This window comes from Gymnoscopelus braueri (genome assembly GCF_963280865.1).
Source record: "Gymnoscopelus braueri genome assembly, chromosome: 9".
In the NCBI taxonomy this organism is placed as follows: Eukaryota; Metazoa; Chordata; class Actinopteri; order Myctophiformes; family Myctophidae; genus Gymnoscopelus; species Gymnoscopelus braueri.
In genome coordinates this window covers 10,933,637-10,957,768 of record NC_137610.1, presented here as the reverse complement: position 1 = coordinate 10,957,768, position 24,132 = coordinate 10,933,637, and the positions used below count along the sequence as shown (strand labels likewise).

The 24,132-nt window shown below is 45.0% G+C and overlaps 2 protein-coding genes across 3 annotated transcripts in view; one reads left to right on the top strand and one right to left on the bottom strand.

The window, feature by feature from the left end:
• Window positions 1-10,458, top strand: part of rbm28 (RNA binding motif protein 28) — an 895,251-nt gene extending 884,793 nt beyond the window's left edge. Inside the window, exon 21 of the mRNA XM_080438267.1 lies at window positions 10,313-10,458. The gene's annotated coding sequence lies outside the window, so the exon portion shown is untranslated. The remainder of the gene's footprint in view (window positions 1-10,312) is intronic.
• Window positions 1-24,132, bottom strand: part of sema3d (sema domain, immunoglobulin domain (Ig), short basic domain, secreted, (semaphorin) 3D) — a 63,149-nt gene that overhangs the window by 32,090 nt on the left and 6,927 nt on the right. Inside the window, exons 2-9 of one of the 2 annotated variants that reach the window (XM_080438269.1) lie at window positions 17,992-18,201; window positions 12,458-12,618; window positions 10,102-10,164; window positions 9,794-9,913; window positions 9,019-9,112; window positions 7,898-8,026; window positions 5,568-5,704; window positions 1,853-1,967 (exon numbers count right to left, since the gene is read on the bottom strand). In XM_080438269.1, coding sequence (XP_080294395.1) covers window positions 1,853-1,967; window positions 5,568-5,704; window positions 7,898-8,026; window positions 9,019-9,112; window positions 9,794-9,913; window positions 10,102-10,164; window positions 12,458-12,618; window positions 17,992-18,148 — 976 coding nt within the window. In that variant the 5' untranslated portion in view covers window positions 18,149-18,201. The remainder of the gene's footprint in view (window positions 1-1,852; window positions 1,968-5,567; window positions 5,705-7,897; window positions 8,027-9,018; window positions 9,113-9,793; window positions 9,914-10,101; window positions 10,165-12,457; window positions 12,619-17,991; window positions 18,202-24,132) is intronic. The other variant, XM_080438270.1, reaches the window with a different exon arrangement.

Here is a 24,132-nt window from a genome sequence, read left to right as displayed (position 1 = left end):
ATAGCCGAAGTATAAAATACTGTAGGGTTTTGATGCTATAATACCTAATGTGGGGACACCCTGGGGGTCCACGGACCCCACTTTGAGAACCAATGAATTACACGCTTCAGGTTGTATTGTGTGTACTTTCAAATTTGTTTTTTTGTGCTCTTCTTCTTGTGAATATAGATGTTTGTATTTATTTCCATAATTCTGTTTTGCTCACCTTATTGACGCTGCTCCATTCCCTGGCCTTATTTTAGTGCCTTATCTTTACTCTCCATCTTTATTCCACTCTAACAACTGCATTCCCCTCAAGGATAAATAAAGTTCTATCTGAATCTCTTATCTTTGTTCCTCTAGTTTATTTTTTAAGCACTGTCCTCATTGTATGGAAACGTGCACTATTTTTATACAATATATTGCACTGATGTATTTGCTGTGTTAACATAGCCCTGCACAGTACAATCCTGAGTGTTCATTTAACCCAGAGAGTGTACAAATGAAACCAAATGGACCCGGGTCTGTTTGGTTCCATTAGAGTTAAGGTACCGGAGGGCGTGATGAATAAACCATATACAGTACAGTAGATGATACAGGTTGATGGCTTTATTTGTGGTGAAAAATCAACGTGTTCCGAATACAAATTGTTGCTTTACCACCACTATCCCCAATACTTGCGTTCTGTGTGGATGACACAAACAGTATAATTTTGGCGAATTAATAGCACAAATAAAACCTAATAAAATAAAATAAGACCTTGAAAGAACACAAATGCTGTGTTCACACAAGCAGATACAAAGATACATGCTACTTTTCATTTTCAATGGAAGCCAGCGACATGAAGGTACAAAGCAACATCCGACGTTTGTAGCCGTTACAAAAGATACAAAGATGCAAAGATACAGCTGTAGCTCCGATGACGCAGCTGAGACGATGACGTCAACGACCGCGTTGAGCAACACAGATACAAAGCGACAGAGTGATCAAATATGCTGTGTATCTTTGTATCTTTGTATCTTTGTATCTTTGTATCTTTGTATTTTTGTATCTTTGTATCTGCCCGTGTGAACACAGCATCAGGGTTTGACTGTGTAACCCAGTCCCTACACACACCCTGTTCCCATGCCATGGTTACTGCCTAATCCCCTCCCTTTTGTATGTATGTTCTGTATTATTGCATTAGCATGGAAACATGCACTGTTTTTGTGTATTGTTATATGTGCTGTATAATAAGCACTTTGAGATTACCAGGGTATGAATTGTGATGTGCAAATAAAGTTTATTTTGACATGTTAGTCTGTTTGATTGCCTCTGCAGAATTCATTTGCTTAATAATTGTTTTACCCACTGTTGGCGTCACCACTATTTATCAAGGAGGACTTCCAGGATTTTGTTTTGTATAGTTTCACCTTTTATTTGACTTCATTCGAGGTTCAATGTGTTAATTGTCTCATACATGTGTGTGTGTGTGTGTGTGTGTGTGTGTGTGTGTGTGTGTGTGTGTGTGTGTGTGTGTGTGTGTGTGTGAGTGAGTGAGTGCGTGCTTGCATGTGTTTGTGTGTGTGTGTGTGTGTGTGCGTGTGTGTGTGCGTGAGTGCGTGCTTGCATGTGTTTGTGAGAAAGAGAGCGAGAGCGAGAGAGAGAGAGAACGTTTGTGTTTGGGGGGGGGGGGGGTACTGTGCACACGTGTGCGTGTGCGTGTGTGTGTGTGTGTGTGTGTGTGTGTGTGTGTGTGCGTGTGTGTGTGCGTGAGTGCGTGCTTGCATGTGTTTGTGAGAGAGAGAGCGAGAGAGAGAGAGAGAGAGAGAGAGAGCGAGAGAGAGAGAGAGAGAGAGAACGTTTGTGTACATTTCAAGTGCATTTCACTCACGGAGTTCGTCAAAGTGTGTGTCCACTCCGTCGGGTCCGGGGATAGAACACACCAGCCGGGCTTTGAGGAAGGTGGTCCACTTGTTGGTCAGACTCCTCAGCCCACCAACATCATTCTAGAAACCCAAAGAAAACACTCAAGAAATTCAAATCACAGCCTCTCTCTAACTGCAGATGTCTTAACCTTGGCCACAGGACGACCGCAATCAAGCTCACAGACCAGACCGTTCACCCAAACCACAGTCTGTGTAATCCATCTAAAGAAGGACACACACAGCTTGCAGACAATACAAAAGCGTTCCAGTCTGTCTCCTATTTCCAGGACTAATTAGGAAAATAAACAGGTGAACCGCATGCCTCTAGTATGGATCTGATTATTTTGCTATTTAACGAGCGCGAACCAGAGACCCAGCTGGTATAGGAGGAGAATAAAGAAAATAATGTATAGGAGAGATGGCTAGAGGAGAGGGGCTAGAGATAAACCCAGCCTCTCTGTTAACCCATTCAATCCGGGAACGCATCTGTGTCATTTTAAGATTTCTTTTGGCTATTCAAAAAAAGCAGATCTACAAGCTCAAAGCGCAGCACTGAGTGCCGCGCTTTGAGCTTGTAGATCTGCTATCTTTGAAAATTCGTGAAAATTTTTGCAAATCTTTTAATATAGGCCTATATATTTTTAAAGCAAACATTTTTACTCAAATCTGTGCTTCTGGGGGATTCTACAAATGTCCTCTAAATCCCAACAGTTTAAAAAAAAAAACGTTGCTATAATCAGTGGTTCTCAAACTTTTTCATGTCAAGGACCCCCAAAATGATATGTATTTGGCCGCGGACCCCCATCTCAAAATATTTAGTTCCAGGGACCCCCAGAAGCAAAGATTTGAGTTAAAAATATTCGCTTTAATATATATATTCAAAGATTTGCACAAAAATAGCAGATCTACAAGTTTGTAGCGTGACACTCGGTGCCGGGCTACGAGCTTGTAGATCTGCTATTTTTGAATAGCCCAAAGACATCTGAAAATGACACACAGGTGCGTTCCCGGTCTTAAAGGGTTAATTATGCAGGGATTTTGTTTGCACATGAATACCTTTTCCAAGAGGCAGCCTTTGACTGTGTCTGGACAAGTGTACTTAAGTGCACATTTTGATCAAACTTGGCTCAGGGGGCTTACTTAACTAGGAAAGACTATTATTCTGTATAGGCCCATAGCACCAAAACACACTTGTCCAGAAGAACAGCAGAATCCTCAAGGCTTAAGCACTTAATGAGGGTAGTATTTCAATGTTGATAACCTTCAGAGATGGAGAGAGTAGGCTATTATCACAATCCGGAAAATCCTGAATCCGATGCGCTGCTACATCCAGACACACATTCTTTACATCTTTACATAATATGCAGGCAAACCCCACACACACACACACACACTCAAGTATCCAATTATATGGACGTGCACGTGAACACACATACAGAAAAAGAAAGAGAAAGAAAGCCAGAAAGAGAAACAGGGGAGAGAGAGAGAACAGAAATTCTAAGGAATCGCCTCCTCCTCTGTCTTACAGCTTACTCCTAAGTCATAAACGCCCTGTGAGCTTTTATCTGAGAATGTAGCAGCAGTCCTCTGAATGCTTATAGGGCCCTGCTGCGCTAGGTTACAACCACGTGGAAACCACAATGGTACACAATGGCGGTCCCTGCAGAGCTCTCCCCATCATAGTGTGTCTCTCCTGCCTCCATCCGCAAACAGCACAGGCAATGACCACTGCGGTCAAATTCTTTATTATCACTGCTTAAGATTTGCTTTTACTGATGATGCCTTTATGTAACGTTTTTTTCCTTCCCCTGCGATGCTCTATTTTAGGGGTCTTCAACGTTTTTCAGGCCAAGGACCCCCTATAGCTGAGAGAGAGAGATGAAGCAGGGACCCCCCACTACATATTGTATAAAATTGTGTTTCAGTTTCAATAGATTTTTTTACTTGGTCTGCTCTGTTTTCCCTCTGCACCTATAACTCTTTGCCAAAAATAGCCGATCTACAAGCTCACATGCAACGCCTCACAGCGCGAGGCGTTGTGAGCTTGTAGATCTGCTATTTTTGGCTAAAGTTCTCCTCAGAATAGGAATCCTAGGGTTCAAGTGGTTAAAAAAAAATCATATCACACAAAGATTTTGGCGGCCCCCTGTAGTAACTCTGAGGACCCCCTAGGGGTCGCGGAACCCGTGTTGATGACCCCTCCACGTCTATGAATTGAATACCAAGGCCCTCATTGGAAACAAGTCCGCAAGGACTTTTATGAACGGACCTGTTAGACTAAGTATTTTAAATGTACCGGTAACTGTGCTGTTTTACATTTTTTGCCTTATAAAATATTCAATAAAAAAAAAACTCTATTTCTATACCGTCGTAATATATTTTTATTTGTTTCATTTCATAAATGTCCTACTGCATTATGAATTTGTTGTTTGCCAAGCAACAGCAAAACGAGGAGGCCGTAGCAGCGTCTGCAGAAAGGACACAATTCACCTCAACGTGACTTTTTATTCAATCCCTTTTTGGCTATAACGCAGAAAACATGCAATGATCCCTCTGGGGGTCGCGGGGACTTAATTGATGACAGGGAGCTGGCGCAGGGTCCCTCTCGTTTCCATTCATCTCAATGAGTGTCCAGGGAGCAAGAAGAGCGCACCGCCCTGCCCTGACAGCACACAACACAAAGGGGGCTACGTCCGTGATTTAGCCCCTCCCTGACAGCGGCGGACCAGGTCCTCTTTCAGCACACTACAAAAGAGGAATGTTATACCAGGAAGAGATCCCTTCCCCCCCGGGGCAGTGGTGGGGGTGGGTGGTGGTGGGGGTGATGGGTGAGGGGGCACATCTGTAGCGGCCCGCCGACGCCAAAATCTATCAGATCGCCCCCAGGAGTTTACAACTTCCACACATCACCCTGTCAGAGGTGTGTCGCCCCCTGCTGTCTCTCTGCACCCCCCCCCCCCCGCCCCCACCCCCCCCCCCGCAGGTGTCTCACCTCGCCTCCCCTCTCTCTCTCTTTCGAGCCACACTCCTCCTCTCTCACTGCCACATCGCAATAATCCATGTATCCTGTGCATTGGTGGAGTACATTTACTCAAGTACTGTACTAAAGTACACTTTTGAGGAATTTTTCACTTTACTGGAGTATTTCCCATTTTCAGTACTTTTACTTTTACTCCACTTAAATTATTTGAAAAATGTAGTTACTAGTTACTTTTCAGATATAAATTATGATATTATGAAACATACATTAACCACTTTAGCCCTATTTTATACATAGGCTATTTGAAAATAGCCGATCTACAAGCCGATCTACGTCGCATCGCGACGCGTTGTGAGCTTGTAGATCTGCTATTTTCATAAATGTTTGTACTTTTGGTACTTAAAGTACATTTTGATGCCAATACTTTTGTACTTTTACTCAAGTAAATTTTGAATTCTGGACTTTTACTTGTAACAGAGTATTTCTATATTGCGGTATTGGTACTTTTACTTGCGTAAAGAATTTGAGTACTTCTTCCACCACTGATCCTGTGCGAAGCTTGCCCTCCTCCACCCTCCCCTCTCGCCCTCTCCTGTCCGTGTCTCGATTATTCACTCTCTCCTCCTGCCCTTCTCATATACCTCTCCTCCGACCTCCCCTATCCCTCCCAATCCCGGGGCGTACGTACGGTAATATCTCACCTTGCAGACGCGAGCCACGCGAGACAGGATGCTCTTGTCGCTGCCCTCCCGTGACACCTCGCGGAAAAAGAAGTACATCTTGTCATCGTCCGGGTTGTACGTGTCTGCGATGGGGTGAGCGGCTATGAACCTGGCCTCTGAAGAAAGGATGGAGAAAGAGGGAAGAGAGAGGAGAGGAGAGGAGAAGAGAGGAGACACGGGGGAGATGAGTGTTAAAAGGGGCCACGCAATATTTTACAGCCTAACCATACGTAGAGTCCATGAGGAGTTGTACATACTGTATGTGTATATGCATGTACAGTATGTGCATGCATCCCTTAGCTCTGATTTATCAGCGTTTTGAGCTCAAAACCTGGAGGTCCAAGCCCAGGGAGAAGGGAGAGATATAGTATAGCAAAGGGAAAGAGAGTTTTCTTTCCATTTAATACTATGTAATTACAAACAGCAGTCCACATACACAACAATGGTGCAACACACAACATACACACATGAGATGGGGGATACAAAAGCAGAAAGACAGATGATCAAAGAACATTATGGTTAACCCATTAAGACCGGGAACGCATCTGTGAGTGTGTCATTTTTTGATTTATTTGGCTACTCAAAAATAGCAGATCTACAAGCTCATCACGAGCTTGTAGATCTGCTTTTTTTTTTTTATTGTGAACATTTTGAATATATCTTTTTTAAAGCGAACATTTGTAAAATATTTTGTTCCAGGGACCCCCAGAAGCAAAGATTTGAGTTACAATTGTTCGCTTTAAAACTATATATATTCAAAGATTTGCACACATTTTCAAGATTTTTCTAAAAATAGCAGATCTACAAGCTCATAGCGCGGCACTCGGTGCTGCGCTACGAGCTTGTAGATCTGCTGTTTTTGAATAGCCAAAGAAATCTAAAATGACACAGAGATGCGTTCCCGGTCTTAATGGGTTAAAATTGACATATGCTGACGAAAGACAAAGCGTGGAAAAATTGCCTAACAGAGAAGCTATCTGCAGTGAGCTGTCATCAGTGTCCTGAGACACGGGGGGGAAACTGGTCTAAAAGTCTGGAGTGTTACAGTGACGTTACGTCAACATTAGCTCAACCCCTGGAAGTCAAGCCAACCAGCCCCGGGTGATTCCCTGGCTGGAGCCGCTTAATGCTGGGCTGCTCACACACTTCATAGAGGCTCTTTGTTAATGCTGGAGCATGGCTAAGATGTTCCACAGGCTCACAGGGAAAGACACAGTCCTCACACACACGCGTGCACATCACACACACACACACACACACACACACACACACACACACACACACACACACACACACACACACACACACACACACACACACACACACACACACACACACACACACACACACACACACACACCGACACACACAAGGTCAGGAATAATTACTCCAACCCTCTCTTGTGCACCATGGCTCTGAGCTTGTGAAATGTGGAGGCCATGTGTCAGGATTTAGATCCCGGTGACAACTGTTGATCCACGACAACCTATCACTGGCTGTAAAACTGTCTCAACTGGAGACACGCACACACGCACACACACACACACACACACACACACACACACGCACGCACGCACGCACATGCACTCACGCACACAGAGAAGACTGCAGATCAAGGATGAGTGTGTGCCCCGCGTGTGTGTGTGTGTGTGTGTGTGTGTGTGTGTGTGTGTGTGTGTGTGTGTGTGTGTGTGTGTGCGTGTGTGCGTGCGTGCGTGCGTGCGTGCGTGCGTGCGTGCGTGCGTGCGTGCGTGCGTGCGTGCGTGCGTGCGTGCGTGCGTGCGTGCGTGCGTGCGTGCGTGCGTGCGTGCGTGTGGTGCCCATTTGTCTGTATGTCTGTCCACGGTATACATGTGTCTATGTGACTCAGACGGTGAACCTTGTGGCACACTGTAAATTCTTCGGTAGGTGTGGTCCCAATTCGGCAGTGGCATTCATATAAAAGCTCCAGCCAAATGAATAAGTGGGCTGTTTCCTCTGGACTGGAATGCCAATAACCACACTACATCCCACCCTGGGAGCACACAGGAGCCCTTTGTATGTACGGAGAGGTCGGAAACATAAAGATGAGAGGACAAGAAAAGAACTTATGACTTATGACAGCACTCAGCATGTTTGCAAGTGCGTATATGTATATGTTCATGTGCGGCTTTGTGGGGAGGTGTGTGCGTGTGTGTGTGTGTGTGTGTGTGTGTGTGTGTGTGTGTGTGTGTGTGTGTGTGTGTGTGTGTGTGTGTGTGTGTGTGTGCGTGCGTGTGTGTGCGTGTGCGTGTGCGTGCGTGTGCGTGTGTGTGTGTGTGTGTGTGTACCATTTATCCAGTAGTCTTCTGAGATGTCAGTGCGTATGTAGTGCTGATCAGGTGGAGGGCCCAGGGAGCGTGTGAACGTTGTGTCTTTGCCCAGGAAGTCCGAGGCCGTGCCTGCATACAGGTACTGATCTGAGGCAGTGACGGAGACAGACAGGGGTATCAGAATGTTAGCCAGCAGTGATTATCAACCCTTTTAATTTCAAGGCCCCCCAGTTTGGTATGCATTAAGAGTTAGACCATGGACCCCCAATTGATATGATTTTTTACCACTGGGATCACAATATACTCCACAAAACCCTGTGTTAATTTAACTCTGATGGACCCTGTTCAATAATCGTACGTCACAGTTTAAAAGAGTATCAGCTTAAATGGCATAAACATAAATCAGAGGGGGAAACGTGAATATTGCTGAGTAGGTATTTGTAAAGTCGGCCAAAGATTCACTTGGAAATGTAAACCGAGTCTATAATATAAACAACTAAAAATGTAATCACCAATAAAGCTTTTCCACTTTGTCATGAATTTGGAGATGACAAGTGTGAGGGTACAAGTTTATGTTTTTATAATTCTACTCAGTTTACAGTCCACTCCCTGTATGTGTTAGGAAATATCTTTGACGGCCACGGTTTTAGATGGTTACTTGGCTTTTACGTGATGCAATATGATCATCTATTTGATTTCACTGGTTTACCTCATTAAGACAATACACAAACACAGACCGAGAGAGAGCTCTCGAGAAACAAACGTAACTTACGGGGAGATAAAGGTCAGAAACATTGCAAGCCGAATGATATGTCTGTATGTTTACAGTTCCCTGCCAAGTCATCTTGTTTATTTCATTTGTTGAACAGAGGGGCGGCCTGGCCGCATATGACCATAATAGAGGAGAAACAAGTGCTGAGGAAAACAGATCTTTGGAGACATAAGCACTCACCAACTGGGTGAGATCATCATATGTTCTTTTACGCAGTAAAGTAAAGTAGTGTTAATTTGAGAGAGTTTGGTTCCATATGTGTACTCTCAGAGGTAAATTAACACTTGTGATTTTGCAAAATAGGAATGGCACCGATGCTGTGATGTGATGATAAGGTGATGTGATGTGGTGTGGTATGTTATCTGACCTGTGAGGACAGAGGCAAATGGCTGCCAGGGGTCGAAGGGGCATTTTAGCCGGCCGGACTCCACTGTGCCAGACAGCAGTTGAAACACGCCATCCTGAGAGACAGAGTTAAAGAAGGAGAGGGAGAGGTGAGGGATACGATTGATGGACAGAAGAAGGACAAGAGGGAGACAAAGCAGATTTGTTTATATCGCACCTTTGTACCGTATATAGAATGTAGCTGTTCACCACTGAGAAGAATGTGTGATAGAAAAACTGTAGCAGCAATTGCAAGAGTGAAACGTCATATGAGGATGCTGAAAACCAAAAATCCTAACAATTGTGGAGTTAGAAATCATTGGAGCTTAGATTCTCTGGGAGTCATATCATATATACTGTAGTGCAGGGGTCTTCAACGTTTTCAGGCCAAGGACCCCCTGGCTGAGAGAGAGATGAAGCAGGGACCCCCTCTATATTGTATAGAATTGTGTTTCAGATAAACTTTTGCTGCTCTTTTTTCCCTCTACACACCTATAACTCTTTGCCAAAAATAGCCGATCTACAAGCTCACAACGCCTCGCAACGCGAGGCGTTGTGAGCTTGTAGATCTGCTTTTTTGGGCCAAAGTTCTCCTCAGAAAAGGGATACTAGGGTTCAAGAGGTTAAACATGTAGAACAACATGTAAAACAAAAAAATAATCATATCACACAAAGATTTGGGGGACCCCCTGTAGTAACTCTGAGGACCCCCCCAAAGGGTCCCGGACCCCCTGTTGAAGACCCCTGCTGTAGTGTACCTCTCTGTGGCCCGTGATCTCGATGAAAGCACAGCTCGGGTGGAAGGCGCCTGTCCCGCAGCCGTAGACGTGCGTTCGGTTGTAGTTGTGGAGCACCCTGATAAAGTTAGCACACTCCAACTGTGGAGGCAAGGGCCGGGAGGAGAAGAAAACAAGGAGGAGGGGAGAGAGAGGGAGACAGAGCCAAGATAAACCAAAAAGAAAAAGTCTGATTCCGGCGTTATTTACTCCAGCTTCAACAGTGCTCTGAACTGCTAGGAACACATAGATATTTTTCCCTCTGGTCTTCTTTCCCCATAGGGACTTACATTTGCATTTTTGCCCGCCAGTTTACACATCTCCACTCGGTCCCGGGAAGCAGGCCAGCTGATCTGAGAGCAGATAAATGAAGGGAGACTCTGTGAGTTACAAGAAACACTTTAGATCACAACACTATATAGGCAGGCACAGATGTGGGGCTTTGAACATCCAGTTTAATATGCAGAGGGCGAGTGACAGAGATGGGGAAGAGTGAAAGAGAAGGGTGTGTGTGTGTGTGTGTGCGTGTGCGTGTGCGTGTGCGTGTGTGTGTGTGTGTGTGTGTGTGTGTGTGTGTGTGTGTGTGTGTGTGTGTGTGTGCGCGTGTGCGAGTGTGTGTGTGTGTGTGTGTGTGTGTGTGTGTGTGTGTGTGTGTGTGTGTGTGTGAGAGAGAGAGAGAGAGAAATAGTGAGAGTGAGAGAGTATATTCGCTAGCACATACTAGAGATTCAGGTACTAAAATAAACCCTTTCTTCTCTCTCTCATCTTTGAGATTTTGCAGATTACTCTTCCAATGATCCCACTCGCACAACAATTAACACCTCCAGTCATTGGCATTAAGGGAATAATGGAGGGATAACGTCGTCTGTCCCCTCTGTGTACCCCGCCAGGTTCACACATGTGTGATAACAGGCTTATGTGCTTAGCATGTTCACCCCTAAATCCTACCAAGGGGAGCTATCGCCGAACTTGTTCATGGGTCAACGGAGCTTCATGCATGCATGCAAACACACACACCAACCACGCATACATATGTATGCACACACACACACACACACATGCACACGCACGCACGCACGCACGCACGCACGCACGCACGCACACACACACACACACACACACACACACACACACACACACACACACACACACACACACACACACACACACACACACACACACACACACACACACACACACACACACGCCACGTCTCATGATTCCATAATTCATAGAGAAAATCAGTCTCATGATTTGATGTATTGATCGCGCACAGTACGAGGCTTGTGAGAGGACTTTAGCATTAGCCAGATATTCGACTCAGATCTACATTACATGCAAATATTCAATGGCCTAGTTTCACAACAGCCTATGTGGAGATTGTAAAGACTCACTGCAGTATAACGCTTTACTTCATTGCATCAACCTGATGACTTGTATCTACCTGAAATAAGGCCACACACACACACACAAAGTGGAGTAATAGGATACTAATTGACTTGCCGTTTCTGTGCCTGGGGGAACTTTGTAGGTAGGCTCCATAACTAACTGGTCTCTGACTGTTTATCAGGTTCAACGTCAATTTCAGAAAGCATTTGGAGAATTGGACGTAGCGGGCGCTATCTCCCCTGGCATCGGTATCAGTGACCAGAGAGGCAACAGAAATGCAACACTTTAAGAGCAGGCCTAAGAGTTAAGACAACAAGATAAAGATCAAATAAACATTATGTCGTCTCGCTGCACGGATCAACCGCAGCTGCGTAAACACACGCTCGCATCCACAAACTTTAACATATGGGCTCCCTCCGAACACTTTGGCGTGTGTGTGCGTGTGTGTGTGTGTGTGTGTGTGTGTGTGTGTGTGTGTGTGTGTGTGTGTGTGTGTGTGTGTGTGTGTGTGTGTGTGTGTGTGTGTGTGTGTGTGTGTGTGTGTGTGTGTGTATACATGCTGTTATGTATGTGCATGTGAGTGCCTTCATGTATGAAAAGCAAACCAGCATAGAAAGTAGCAGTCTAAGATCATGACCTTTGACCTTCACCAAACAGACAGACAGTTGCAGATTGTTGTTGACTGGTGGTGAATGGGTTGCTTCTCCAAAAAAATACATGACTGATTGCATTCCCTGTTCACAGGAACAGCGCACTGGAAAGAAATGATACCTGGCACAAGACCTTGCCCTCTACTGATTGCCAGACATGTTCAAGTGTCATGATGAGAACTTAAGTGGTCCCCTCTCATAATGAGCCATACACCACACATAGCTGAGGTTATTGGGATGTCTCAGGTGACTCCAAGCGTGAGTCTGCATGCCTGAGGACCGGGACAGTTACTGTCTGCAGGGGAGACACTCCGACTCAGCTGTTCAGACTTAAAACTCTTCCAGAATCTCCCCTACAGGTCGGAGTGTGACTCTAAACATTTCTTAGACTCCCTAAACAACCTCTTAAGTGCAGCCAGTGACCTCAGTTAATCTGATGCCAAAAGTGGGCTTTTTTTTATTGTGTTGTACTTATTTTTAGGTCTGGGTTTCGCTTACCTAAAGTCTGAATTTCCTTTAAGTCTAAGGCCAATGGAGCCCTGTGTAAGTGATCATTTATCTAATCATTGGAGCCTTTCTAATCAGGCTTGCCTTCAGCAGACGGTACCTTTCTGGGGCTCCTGGCCAGGTTGTCAGGGTCCAGCAGATAAACGTGATCCTTGGCCCCCAGAAGAAGACGACCCCTCTCCTCATCCAGAAGCAGAGTGTGCGAGTGAAGGCCCTCGGAGGGGCCGAGGAACACAGAAACACTACCACCATGTACCAACTCTGGTAGAGAGGCAGACACAGAGAGAGAGAGACAAAGAGACAAAGAAAGAGATTATTGAACCATTGCAGCTTGCGCACACAGCTCATTTTAATAAACAACTCCATATTGAATTGATTGAGAAAAAAATATTTTGCAGATTCTGTCAAAGTTATCCTGCTCGACGCAGAGTTGTACCAAAGCCTCATGTGGCCTCTGCATGAAAAGGAAGCGTGTCTTGGCTTGACTAAAAACAGTCTAATCCTCTGTGGTTCAACACCTCTACTACACACAGTGACAAAGTATCAGACAGGATAGGATTCAGTATCACACATGTTCAATGGGGGCATTATCAGGTATCATCAAGGTATCATCATCATAGCTACGATAATAACAATGAAGAAAATAGCTTTCTCAGATTGGCAAGCTGTTGAAAAGCAAATGAGGGAGATTTTGATTTATGGGCCGATAGTGTTTCTAAAACCACATGACAACCATCACAACACCCTTATTGCCCTTAGCAAGACCTCATCTGCAGTTGACGGAACATTAGCAGTAGCTGCAGAACATACAGTATCTGTCAAGACCAATGTCTGAGATGCAGGTCAGGGCAAGCTAGGGATTCTTGAATACCTCATCCATACACCTGTGACTAAGGTGTGGTGTTAATCTATGGTATGACTTATGGCAAAAATATGATTTTTAAGGGCATGCATGCTACAGACACACACCGCCTTAACACACACAACTTTAACTTCACAGTAGGCCTACTGTATATTGGACAGAATGAATACTCATATTGTCATATAGGAGAAAAACTATTTTAATGACTGGAATATGTATATATTTGGGGAGAAAATGAATTTCCAATAAAAGCTATTTTGTATGAATTTTCAACCAGTTTATGCATATTTTGAAGGACACTTGTTAAATGCATAAATTAACAATATATGAGGTGTTTCCATTTGTGATAAACAGAGGCCTTTGGTCCTCAACTTCCAGGGTCCATTATTCACAGATGGTGAGTTTTGTGGGAGCTCAGTGCTGACTTCATTCTCAACACAGACCCCCGTGTGCCTTGATCTGAGGAAATCTCTGCAATCACCAGACTCCATTCACTTCAGCAGTACAGCAACATGCCTAGAGTAAACACTGGCTCAGTGTGGGGGTCCAGGGGGAGTCTTTCTGAAAGGATTGACATTGTGATTGCCCTCTCCGCGTGAAGGATCGGTGAGGTTACTAACCTTCAATATTTGAACTTCTAGGGACCCCCCACCCTACGCAGCCAGGCTTAATACCTCCTCCTATACACACGCTCACACACATCACCCCCGCATGCTCATATCTTTCACCCCCCCTCCACATGTGCATATAGCCTATACACACACACACACACACACACGCACACATAGCCCCCCGTGCCCTCTCATGCTAAACCTCACAGAGAGATTAGCCGTGCTAGCCTTTGGCTAACGCTAATCTGTTCTGTAAACACCTGGCACTGTGAGCCCATTGAAACGGTCATCTGAGCCGTTAGCGCATAGCTTAGCGCTGCACACCTTTCATCGGTGAGGAGAACCCTCAGCCACCCTCTCCAGGGCTCTTCATTAGTTTCAATGTTGGATACCAAGAGCACTCTTTAGTAAGGTGGAATCAATGGGGCAGCCATAAACTAGGCCTCAAGCTCCATGATGCTATACCTTCTTCTTTTATGCATAGTATATATATATACCACAAAAGCTCTAATGATGCAGTCTATGGATCAACCACACGTCTTCGGGACAAAGGTTTTAACATAAACATTAGCATATTATTTATTAGATGTAGCTGTTGTGAAATTGGAGCCCTCTGCATTCAGGCAAGTTGAGATGACAGAGCTGTTTCCATGTTCCATATGAGCACACAGACTGGCTCTGTTATGAATATTGAGTGTAAGATGTTCAGTTCATGGTTTCAGAATAAACAATATAACATTACAGCCACGTGACATATGATATAGCCTCTGATGTAAAACCGGGCCGGGAGACAACGATAAGAGTTTAAGAACAGGCGGTACGAGAAATTTATTTGTTCTCTTTTGAAACAAATACGGTAGGCCTATATACTAATAATTCACTCAGCATTTAGATTGACATAAAAATAAAGAATTTCAAGCGAGTGCCAGTCCCTCCCTATTAGCCATGCTTAGAAACGCTCCATATGTTACGAAACAGACCATGGAAACAGGATTTACTGTTGCATGTAATTCATATCTACAAGCAAACTGGTATGCCGGATGGAGGTCAACCGAACCTACAGTATGAGTTATTGAGCAGCTGATTCAAACGAGTTCACAGGAAGAAGCCTCTTTCTTCTTCGTCTCCGCCTCCTTATATATGATTTCTGAGCCATGGTTTATGGGTCTAATATAGGCCACCGAGCCGATTATATACATTTGTGCTGCATGTGGTCGAACGTCATTCCTCTCATTACACGTCAAGAACAAAGGCATGAAGAACAACTGCAGCAGAGCTGCATAATGAAAATATTTACATTAAGACCAGATGATGCTGCTTTCTATTTTGGCGCAGGGCCACTCTGTACTATAGTTAAACGAAATATTGAAACTTTCAAAGGCGGATCTGCTCATTGCCAAATTTTCCAACACACTCGTATTGCGTATAGTCATGTCTACTGATAAATCCTCAACTTGGACAGCTCTCAAAACGCCACTGGGGGGGGGGGGAAACGAGAACTGCTGGGTTTATCCAGAGGAAAGTTCATCAGTCTGTAGCTCTGCAAGGTTGTTTTGGAGGTGTTCACTCAATCAGGGATGATTCCACACTTTGATCACTGGGCCCTTCACTCACCGTTGAGCCTTGTTTCCATAGGAGGCTGATGTGATGTTTGAAGTGCATGATCCCCGCTGGCGGGCGCATGGCTTTTGAAGAGCGTGTCCTGACGAGACGATGACAAGACGTATGTATATTGCATGACGTGTGCACCGGGTCAGACATGATTTCACTTTTGATGGATTCTCCTGCACTTCGGTCAACCAGACTGCGAGCAGCCAAAAATGGGCATTGTTGCTGTATCGCCCATGAGATCCGAGTGCAACCTTAGCTTGCTTCGACGGCCTTTCTCGCAAATGAATGGGCAATATGCAGCAGTCCACCTCTCGGCTCAGAAATTCAAGCCCCTCGCTGTTGAGGAACATTCCAAATAGAATAATGAAGAAACACATTTGTCTGGGAACGCTGGGTCCATTAATGTGCAATCACATGTGAAATGAACAAATAATCATCTTTATTTTATCGACTTCCCTGCTTTTGAACCAACATGAAATCAGACAAACCACGGAGCTTAGACGTTGGCCCGAACTGCTGAATAAACACTACTCCAAGCAGCCATTATTCCCGCTGCTACTTAAACATATTTATGTTGGAAGGCTCAGGACGTAAATGTGCATCTATTTTCAGACCTGCTGGGTTTGAGAGGCCGTCGGACCAGCAGAGAGAGTCTGGTGGTTGCCGTTCAGAGTAAGTTTACTTTTTAGGTCACGGCGAGGATTCAATTTCACGGCGGAGCTGGACTACGGTTCATTTGCGTGCTTATAGGAGCTACTTTAAGGGCTTAATTTATACTCCCTGGTACGACAAAGTATAAATCGGGGCTTACGAGTCAGAAATGAAGAGTTTGTATTGTGGCCAGTGAGGGATGGAGAGTTTGCATGTAAGTATGCACCGGAGTTTGGAATAGGCTTTGGGGGACCAATAACTTATCTTTCCCATGGTGTCACAAAGCAAACATACTGCATTGACTTAACACTGAACACATTGACGGCACACTGCCACCGTAGCCTCTGGGACAGGCTGATATACACACAGTGACAGACTGAACAACAGTGTCTCGGGAGCCGGGTGCATCGGAATGAAATGTACATTAACTAAAAAATATATGACCACATATCAGCCGGCATATTTATTTAAAAACAAATATTTGCCATTTTGGTGCTGTGCCGACATAAATATTTCAAAGCATAAACCTGACTGCAGGTTTACGCAATAAAAGATTTACATCACCGTAGAGGATTAAGGGATTCCGTACTTCTTTTTTTTTGTTATACCGGAGAAGCCCAGAGAACATTCACAGGTCCATCAGGAGTCAGTGACAGAAGAATTAGTGGGGGGGTTAGCATATTAACCCAACTGCCAGCCTTAAATCTCTCACTCTGTTTTACAGTCCTGTTTTAAACCCCATTTACTTTAATCACACATTAATGTGTGTTTATCTCCCTCTGTTTCCCTTTCCCTTTCCTTCTGGAGAGAGAGAGAGAGAGAGAGAGAGAGAGAGAGAGAGAGAGAGAGAGAGAGAGAGAGAGAGAGAGAGAGAGGGAGGGAGGTTATGCCTGATATATACTTGGTTCTGTGCCATGGCGTGCACCAAAAATAGCAAGCTTGTAGCTTGTATTGCCATTTCCGGTGTGGCACACACAATCTGTTGTGGCAACTGGGAACTTTAATCCATGAGAGAGACAGAGAGTGAGAGAGAGAGAGAGAGAGAAAGAGAGAGAGAGAGAGAGAGAGAGAGAGAGAGAGAGAGAGAGAGAGAGAGAGAGAGAGAGAGAGAGAGAGAGAGAGAGAGACTGTGTCTATGAGGGAACGATGGGGGGAGGCATAACAATGAATGTGCAGTTTGCTCACACAGGCCAAAGAGCTGTGTTGATACAGACAGGAGAGAATATAAGGGGAGGCAGAACAAAGATTAACCAGTGGTGGGCCATGCCTCATTTAGACCCTGAACTTGAGGTAGGTGCAAATAATGATGATGATGACAGTGGCTGGCATGTCAGTAAAGAAATAGTTTCAGTCAAGTTCAGCGAGATAGCATGCTTATACTCTTATCTGCACGAGAGCAAATGGCAACAAAGTAAGACCTGAAGTCAACGCCGTTAGCTTAACCACACAACCACCAGTGAATGATGTTACATTTAAGTTAACCCATTAAGACCAAGAAAGCATCTGTCATTTTAGATTTTAACCACTAAAACCATTATTTTTGTCTATTCAAAAATAGCAGATATACAAGCTTATAGCGGCACTATGAGCTTGTAGATCTGCTATTTTTGAAAAATCGTGCAAATCAATGAATTTACATTTTTTAAAGCGAACATTTGTAACTCAAATCTTCGCTTCTATGGGTCCCTGGAAGTACGTATTTGGGGGTCCTTGACAGGAAAACGTTTGAGAACCACTGATAATATAGCAACATAAGTGTTTCAGAACACTGTTAGGATTTAGAAGACATTTGTAGAATCGGCCTCAGGTCTTAATGGGTTAAGACTTTCTAAGATTTTAAATAAAAAATCTATTTAAATCCTAAATACATCCTAAACTGTCCGGTATTTCAACCCATACCTTTGTAGCTGAGTTTGACTCTGGGGACACTCTGCTGGATGCGAGCCTCAGCAGGGAGGGTGGCCAGAAACATCAGTCCGATCAGCAGTAGCAGTATCCCTGGGTGGGATGGTGCCTGTTGACTCCTCCCTCCACCTCTCTGGTCCTGGTTCTTCATGGTGAGAGAGCGCTCTCAGTCGATGTTCACCCTCGCCCTGGTCTGCTTTCCTGCTAGGAAAGGAGAACATCAGTCAAGGGTCACACTGGGGAGGTGCTGATGTGGCTGTGTGCGAGTGTGTGTGTGTGTGTGTGTGTGTGTGTGTGTGTGTGTGTGTGTGTGTGTGTGTGTGTGTGTGTGTGTGTGTGTGTGTGTGTGTGTGTGTGTGTGTGTGTCTGTGTGTGGGTGTGTGTTTGTGTGTGTGTGTGTGTGTGTGTGTGTGTGTGTGTGTGTGTGTGTGTGTGTGTGTGTGTGTGTGTGTGTGTGTGTGTGTGTGTGTGTGTGTGTGTGTGTGTGTGTGCGATGCACGCCCATACAGTATGCATATTTCTGCTCCCACACACTGCTCAATGATAAACGTAAATGGTTCACTTAAATAATGCCTTTCTCCAAAGCACTTTACAAAGTGCATTACATTCACAAGACGGCGGCGGAGGCAACCATGCAAGGCATCAAGCTGCTCATCAGCAGTAGTTAAAGGTTAAAGTGTCTTGCTCAAGGACACTTTGTGTGCATATACAGTACATGTTACTGTGTGTGTGTGTGTGTGTGTGTGTGTGTGTGTGTGTGTGTGTGTGTGTGTGTGTGTGTGTGTGTGTGTGTGTGTGTGTGTGTGTGTGTGTGTGTGTGTGTGTGCGTGCGTGCGTGCGTGCGTGCGTGCGTGCGTGCGTGCGTGCGTGCGTGCGTGCGTGCGTGCGTGCGTGCGTGCGTGCGTGCGTGCGTGCGTGCGTGCGTGCGTGCGTGCGTGCGTGCGTGCGTGCGTGCGTGCGTGAATGTGGTGAGTGCACACAGGGTAAAGTCTATTCTTCAACACGTTTTTTTTCATGTAAAGGTCCATTATTTATTCGGCATTTGGGCCACGGACCACGGTTTGATGAGATTTAGCCTCTGAGACCCAAAACTTAGAATATTTTGTTATCGTTGGATGAGATTTTGTCCACAATTCCATGTATTGATGTGGTACCATAGGAGAGACAACAGGCAAACGTTGATCAAAATAACAATTCTTCTACATCCTCTAATTATGTAGACTTCTTGTAAATGAAGTAATGCAGATGTTTAACAATAACGTAAAATGAAACCAAATGGACCCGTAAGGGTCCATTTGGTTTCATTTTACGCTCTCAAGAGTTAAAGATCTATAAGGGTCCATTTGGTTACCAACTCTCCATCATTTAGCCGGGGACCACCGGGAACCCCCTCAAGGACCACTGGTGGTCCCCGGACCACTGGTTGACCCCTGCCCTAGCAGGATATGTACACACACATCTCTGCTGTGAGCATTCAGCTGTTTCACCATGGCTCCCCATAGGCATGCCTCTCTCTTTACCAGGGCCTGCATCAGCTGTTGCCTGTTGCCCACTTTCCCTTTGTGTCCTGTCTAAATCTGTTTGCTCCAAACAAAAGGTCAGGCCGACAAAACGGCGTCATTCTCCCATCCTTCAGACAACTGTTGCTCTTTCACGGGTTCTCTCTCTCTCACACACTCGCTTTCCCTTTCTGTCTCCAGCTCCTCTTCCTCTTTTCACATGGTAAAACCCTGCCAATTCTTTCATTCTTATGCTCTCTCGCTTTTTAATTCTTTTACCTAAACGATTCTTGCTAATAGTTTCAGCGTTAGCCTGATGACCCCGTCAGCTCCTCTTTCATGCCCCGTAATAAATGGGACCGGTCTTGTCTGGGGCTTCACGCCGCATTAGATCCGGCAGTACCGCATTTGTCAACACTGACTGAAAAATGGCCGGCATCAATGGAGCAAAGCAGCACCGCTCTGTTAAGGCACATTGACTTTTTTGTAAGCATGTTCAACTTGAGCAATGGCCACTACACCACATGTGAGGAATTACAAGAAGGAAAACACTGAGATAATTTTTCATTAGATTTTTGGAGGGAATTTAATTGCTAGCATGAATTTATACCATTGCCATTTTCTCCAATTTGTCCAACAATTTCTGCAGTGCCTAATTGCAGTAGCTTTACTTGGCTTATAGAAAGAACTGCATCGCCACACATTCCACATGACCTGTCGAGCTACTTATTAACCAGCCAATCAAGGGTGAGGAATTAAGGAATGAATGCATCAGAAGAATGCACACGTCCTCCCTCCTCTGCCCTCACTCCTCTCTGTCCCACCCCTCTGGCATAGATAACATACATCAACCTGTCCACGGGCAACATAAACAGTGTCCAACTAAATTAATGGATCCGACATATTTCAAATACAGCTATTGGGAAAACACCTAGAGAAATGTGACACTCGCGGGCCAGAGATGACAAACGCACCACCACCACCTCTGATAAATATGTGTGTGGCCGGGGCAATTATATGGTAGGTGGCCATATAATCAAGTTAAGAAACTTGGGCTGAGTGCAAAACCCTGTCTGCCCACCCAAAAACTCACATTGACATCGACCACGACAGGCACTCATTGCCAGTGGTGGAAAAAGTACCCAAATGTTTTACTTAAGTAAAAGCATCAATACTGCAATGTTGAAGTACTCTGTTACAAGTAAAAGTCCAGAATTCAAAATGTACTTGCGTAAAAGTACAAAAGTATTGGTATCAAAATGTACTTAAAGTACCAAAAGTTAAAAATCTACAAGCTCACAAAGTACCAAAAGTAAAAAATCTACAAACTCACAACGCGTCGCGATGCGACGCGTTGTGAGCTTGTAGATCGGCTATTTTCAGATAGCCTAGGTATAAAATAGGGCTAAAGTGGTTAATGTATGTTTCATAATATCATAATTTATATCTGAAAAGTAACTAGTAACTAAAGTTTTCAAATAATTGTAGTGGAGTAAAAGTACAATATTTGCCTCTGAGATGTAGTGGCTTGGAAATAAAAAGTACTGAAAATGGGAAACACTCCAGTAAAGTAAAAATCCCTCAAAAGTGTACTTAAGTACAGTACTTGAGTAAACGTACTTAGTTACTTTACACCACTGCTCATTGCACACACCAGCACACACTGAACCACACACGCTTAAAGTTCATGAAACTTAAATAAAACTGGCACGTCGTCAGAGAGGTATCACTTCACCTCATTCATTCTCATTGTCCATTTCGTGTCAAGCACCAGAGACCATGATGGGAAACTTGGTGTGTGAGAGACGCCGCCGGCTACACAGAGACATGCACTGCTAGCCAGCGAGACAATATAGTGCGGCTACACACAGCTAGCCATGAATTGAAGAGGATGAGACGCTGATAAATAGACTTCTGTTTATTTAGGCAGACAAATTGAGAAGCCCTCAGGGTTAGAGAGCAGAGATACAGGGCTGTGTCTGATGGATGGTCAATCAGCAACTGTTTAGCACTCTGTGTGTGTGTGTGTGTGTGTGTGTGTGTGTGTGTGTGTGTGTGTGTGTGTGTGTGTGTGTGTGTGTGTGTGTGTGTGTGTGTGTGTGCGTGCGTGCGTGCGTGCGTGCGTGCGCGCGTGCGCGCGTGTGCATTTGTGCGTGCGCATGTGTGTGTGTGTGTGTGCAATGTTTAAATCTGTGCATCCATGCGTCTCTGCAGTGCGCGCATCTGTGTGCGAGACTGATGGTGAGGTTATGAGGGCCATCCTCCCTAACATGAGGGGGGGGTGGGGGTCAGGGCGGGGGGAACGGTGACACGATTGCGCCCATGTGAGGAAAGTTCATGTAATGTATCTCTCTCCACCGCTGAGCGCACACATCTATCAGCAACACACTGACTGTGCAGTGGCCCTCGAGAAGAATGGGGCCCTAACAAAAGGAGCCAGCTCTAGTGTTGGAGAGGAGGGGGCCTTATCAACACACTCCATCTGTTGTGAGAGAGTTGACACCCGGAGATCAACTGGAAATATGGGCAGGACGCACTGCCAGGCAGCTCGGGTGAGACATTTTTGGGAGTGAGCAAAAATAAATAGAAGGATTAGAGACAATGGGAAGAAGAGGGTGAGCGACACAGCAAAAAGGAAGAGTGAGAGAGAGAGAAAGAATGAGGATGGGAAAGAACTAACAAGTGAAAGAAAGACAGACAGAAAGGTGAGATAAAGGAGAAACATTTAGGCAGCTAGTGTGTTAAGCTAACATCCCTGTTTCCTGGAGGTCTATACTGGTGTGTATTGTGTTTGGCAGAAACGGGCTGCATGCACACTGTGGAGGGAAACGACCACGATGGCCGTGGTGACAGATCTAGAGGTAGCAACCAATTACGGTGCTGCTGGCTTCTCCTCGAACCCTGACCGATAGTATCTCTTTTCAGCTGATTTACAGACTTTCTCCGTTTTTGGCTCATAGACACAAGCAGCACACCACAACCATTCATCAACCAACGGCCCTTTTATCCAACCTATACTGCGAGACCCAGAGGACGCAGTGGAAAGCCGAAATGCCTCCCGACTTCCCTGGGGTTCAGCTTTTAGGAAGCCGCTATTATGCCAGCGGAGGTTCACCGCGAAATACTGAGTGATAATTTAACGGCTCAGAGTAAAATTAACGCTCGGGATCTCCGCTGTGTTGTCAGCGGTCATATAGGGAAGGAGCAGATGGGGGCAGATGTGTGCTAGCCAGGGGGCATACCCACAGACAGACCACCCTTAATGAGGCATTTAGCGACCACTGAGGTAGCCTGCAGTGTATGCCATTATCGGGTCCCTCCATCTCCGCAGGACAGAGCACATTAGTCCCACTATTTGTCTTTATTCCCAGACCACAGGCGCTGGCCTGGCATAATAACTTAGGTAATTGTTTCTGGCTCTCAGGACTATTAGTTGTTTTTCTTGGCAACAGTCAATCATCAATTTTTTTCCCCCTCTTTTCTACCTTGGGTTTAAGCAAGCATGCTCCCCTGTGAGTCTGTGTGAGTTCATGTCTAGTAGAGGGAAAATACATGGCCCGGCACTAGACTGTACTCTTTGTGTTTGGACAAAACATAAACCAAGGCATAAACTGGAACGTTAAATTGTCTCTATTGGCTGTAACTCCACTTATAGACAGCCGTAAAGAGGAAAACATAACAGTACAGAACAGCATAATAACATTGCAGTAACTTAAATAAGTTGTGTAATGGGGATAAGTAACTTAAATAACATATTCTAATACATTCTGTACATTTTAAAGGGACTCGATAATTTGTTGTTTCTCCTTTTATAAATACATTTAGAATGACATTGACAAAGCCGAACCTGCTGGGGTTGCTAACATGTCGAAAAGCCACTCAGAAGCACTTGAGTAATATTTACCTCGAATGTCCTCTATTCTACCTCTTGAATCTCTAAACGTGTGTGTGTGTGTGTGTGTGTGTGTGTGTGTGTGTGTGTGTGTGTGCGTGTGTGCGCACGTGTGTGTGTGTGTGTGTGTGTGTGTGTGTGTGTGTGTGTGTGTGTGTGTGTGTGTGTGTGTGTGTGTGTGTGTGTGTGTGTGTGTGTGTGTGTGTGTGTGTGTGTGTGTGTGTGAGCGTGCGTGTGCGCGTGTGCGCGTGTGTGTGTGTACCTCTATGCGTCTGTGCTTACTTGTGCATGTACTTGTGGGTGAGTGCTACTCCTGTCTACAGTAGTGATCTTGTGGTTATCGGCATGGTGACATATATAATTCCCCTCGTCCCCCATGTTTGACTGAGAGTTTCTAAGTGTTGCCAGAAACTCTCTGTGGGAAATGTAACATTATTTTGGACCCAGATCAGGACATGAAAACGCCTTGAGCGGCGTGATACAAAGGCTTGTATAGGAACTATATCAGTCTCCCGCAATACTTTGTCCTGTTTACTCAAATCATTACAAAAAACAAACCAGCAAAGAGTCTCTAAGGAGAAATAGTTCTGGCTTTTAATCAGGAACGTAACCGAGTCCTTATCCTTATCTAAAGGCACGACGCACCTATCAGAGCAACAGAATGCATCTCTGGAGAAATTACTGAGGACTGTAACCCTGAACGCTAAATGGATTACAAAAATATCCCCTTACACATGAGAACCA